This window comes from Nuphar pumila, chromosome 6 (assembly GCF_984573655.1).
Source record: "Nuphar pumila chromosome 6, dmNupPumi1.hap1.1, whole genome shotgun sequence".
In the NCBI taxonomy this organism is placed as follows: domain Eukaryota; kingdom Viridiplantae; phylum Streptophyta; class Magnoliopsida; order Nymphaeales; family Nymphaeaceae; genus Nuphar; species Nuphar pumila.
Genome location: NC_143254.1, coordinates 15,432,720 through 15,435,794, shown reverse-complemented (window position 1 = coordinate 15,435,794; position 3,075 = coordinate 15,432,720). Strand labels below are relative to the sequence as shown.

The 3,075-nt window shown below is 47.5% G+C and overlaps 1 protein-coding gene across 1 annotated transcript; it reads left to right on the top strand.

Moving 5' to 3' along the window:
- The first annotated feature begins 407 nt into the window (after window positions 1-407).
- On the top strand, window positions 408-2,292 carry LOC149834086 (protein rough sheath 2-like). The gene has a single exon (XM_090009957.1). It carries the CDS (start codon window positions 408-410, stop codon window positions 1,554-1,556), a length of 1,149 nt encoding a protein of 382 aa, XP_089866083.1. The 3' UTR covers window positions 1,557-2,292.
- Window positions 2,293-3,075: the final 783 nt, after the last annotated feature.

Genomic DNA, 3,075 nt, shown 5'->3' with positions numbered 1-3,075 from the left:
TGATGATGTGTCCTCTGAGCCACTGCTGTTTCTCTCTCCCTCGCCAAGCCCGTCCAATAAAGCTAGCATCTCGGAAGCCCGACCTGTCATTTCAATCTGAATCCTCTTCATCATCATATATAATAACCTCCTCCCCCCCTCTCTCTCTCTCTATATATATATGTAACAACCGAATTCTCCCACCTCGAAAGAAAATCCAACCCCTGTCCCTCCCTCCACCCCTCAGAACTCTCTCTCTCTCTCTCTCATATATCAACCGAATTCTCGCCCTCGTAAGAAAATCCCGCCCCCCTCTCTTCCCCTCTCTCACACACATCAAGAACGCCACCACCAGAACCACCAACCGCCACAAGCAGAGGTTTCAGCCACCAAATGGTGGTAGCTCAGCCGGTGATGGGCGTCGGATTATGAAGGAGAGGCAGCGGTGGCAGCCCGAGGAAGACGCCCTCCTGCGCGCCTACGTCAAGCAGTACGGCCCCAAGGAATGGCACCTTGTCTCCGACCGGATGGGTCGCCGCCTAGACCGGGACGCCAAGTCCTGCCTGGAGCGCTGGAAGAACTACCTCAAGCCCGGCATTAAGAAGGGCTCCCTCACCCCTGAGGAGCAGTCCCTCGTCATCTCCCTCCAGGCCAAGTACGGCAACAAGTGGAAGAAGATCGCCACCGATATCCCCGGCCGCACCGCCAAGCGCCTCGGCAAGTGGTGGGAGGTCTTCAAGGAGAAGCAGCTGAAGGAGCAGCAGCACCGCCACCACCACCAGTCTGCTGCCGACTTCTCCTCCGCCGAGTCGGGGCTCTCCACCGCCGACTCCTCCTCCGGCCGCTACGACCACATCCTGGAGACCTTTGCCGAGAAGTACGTCCGCAAGGCTGCCGCCATGGCCACTGATCCGAGACTCACCCTTGCCGCTAGGATCCAACCGGTTCCTGTTTCCCCGGCGCCTGTTCTGCCTCCCTGGATGGCCAATCCACCGCCACCAGCCTCGCCTTCTGTCTCCCTCTCCCTTTCGTCCGTGGCCAAGCCACCCAGTGGTGCTACTGCTACTACTTCTGGTGCAAATCACTCCTCTACTGAGATGATGCTGTCAAGAGGGTGGGTGCACAACAGCAAGGAGATCAATGGCATGAGTTTAGTGGTGCGTCACCAATTGCCTGCCTTCATGCAGTACTGCAAGGAGCTGGAAGAAGGCAGACAAGCATGGTTTCAGCACAAGAAGGAGGCCACCTGGAGACTGAGCAGGCTGGAGCAGCAGCTGGAGTCCGAGAAGGCGAGGAAGAGGAGGGAAAAGATGGAGGAGGTGGAGGGGAAGATAAGGGTGCTGAGGGGGGAGGAGATGGCCTATCTGGACAAGCTGGAGAGCGAGTGCAGGGAGCAGTTGAGCAGCATCCAGAGGGATGCTGAGTTGAAGGATGCTAAGCTGATGGAACAGTGGGTGGCCAAGCATGTGAAGGTGACCAAGTTCCTGGAGCAGATGGGAGGGTACCATCGCTTCCCATGTGGGGGTGGTGCTGGTGTAGGTACAGCAGGTGCACCTGGTGCCAAGGACTTGCACTAGTGGTGTTGGTGGTTGTGGCCTTGTTGTTTTTATGATGCATGGATGAGTGACAAAGGGGCTGCAGTATTGCTGGTTTGCTTTGTTCTTTCTACAACTATTTCTTTTTGGTGTTTATTTTTATCGCTAGAACATATAGTTTTGATGCTTAATGCTAGAGCATATGAGACTCTCTCTCTCTCTCCCCTGGCTGCTATTTCTGGATAACTGTATCAATGTGGTGTTTTCTCATTATTCAGAACACTAATGGGAAACCAATTAGATGAAATTGAGTGATAAGCTTGTCAGATACACGCACGCACACGTACACAGGTCGGATCAAGCACGAACATGAAAGACTCTCTCTCTCTCTCTTGAAGGAACTCTCTGTGTGTGTGTTCATCTATCAGTCTACGTGGTCAAAATGAGAATTAAATGATGTTCTCGTGGTTTGATGGGCAACGTTATCCTGCTAATGTTCAGTTACGGCAAGTCGGCAACGGCTTATAATAGTAACGTTGTTTGGCACCATGCATGGTAACTTGGCAAGTATGATTCTAAAGGTGGTCTGGGCCCATCTCAGTTTGATTATAGTCATTTCTTCTCCGGTCATCGATGATCTGTCGTGTTATCTGTTTTCAGATGTTCTTTATATAAAACATTGTCGTTGTGGATTCTATCAGTAGTTTCAATATTTATTTGTATTAATATCATCATTAATGAAGAAACAATTTTTTCTCCCTTTTATCTCTTATAAAGGTAATTAAACTTGTGAAACAAATCGACATTTTGTTAGAGTGATTCCAAACAAATTTCCATTATGAACAGGGAAACGAATCCTATCATTTGAAATAAGATGGGTTTCATCGTACATTCAATTCTAGCCATCCAGAAGAACCATTTAGCCATTGATTGGATGGTTAGGATTGAATGTATGATAGAACCCATCCTATTTCAAATGATGGGATCCGTGTTCTATGAACAGGCTTCTATCGCAACAAGTTGTTGGATGGTACGTGTATGAAAATTATAAAAGATAAGCATTTTTTGTCAACCAGCTTATCTAGCCAAATCATTAGTTCTCAGGCCCTTCACATGTATACCTCCGTAATCATCTTCCTTCTGTAACCAGGAAACAAAAAGGATATGAGAAACGTTGCATGAAGTGTAAGACGGGAAGCGAGTGTTAAAAAGCAGTAGAGGCAGGAATCAAAACCGGATGTAGTGATTATACAAGTAAAATAAGAAGAAAACACAGAGAAAGCAATATGAAGTGCGGTAGAAAACAAATAAGAAATGATATGAACACGTATAAAACGATCTAAAACCAACATGCAAGCTTGTTAAAAAACAAATATTATTTTTTAATATAAAAAACATAGGAAGTGAGGAGAGAGCCAGTGAGAAGTGACAAGGAGCAGAGAAAGAGAAAAATGTAAAGTAAAAGTGAATCAATTTGGAAAACAAGAAGGGAGCGTCACACTAAAAAAAATCAAGTTAGGTTTCCCAAAACTTCTCCTCCTTTTGGAGAAGCTGAGAGTTT

Bases quoted from the DNA above. Each gene is read 5' to 3' on its own strand.
- LOC149834086 (XM_090009957.1), top strand. From the start codon at position 408: ATGAAGGAGAGGCAGCGGTGGCAGCCCGAGGAAGACGCCCTCCTGCGC.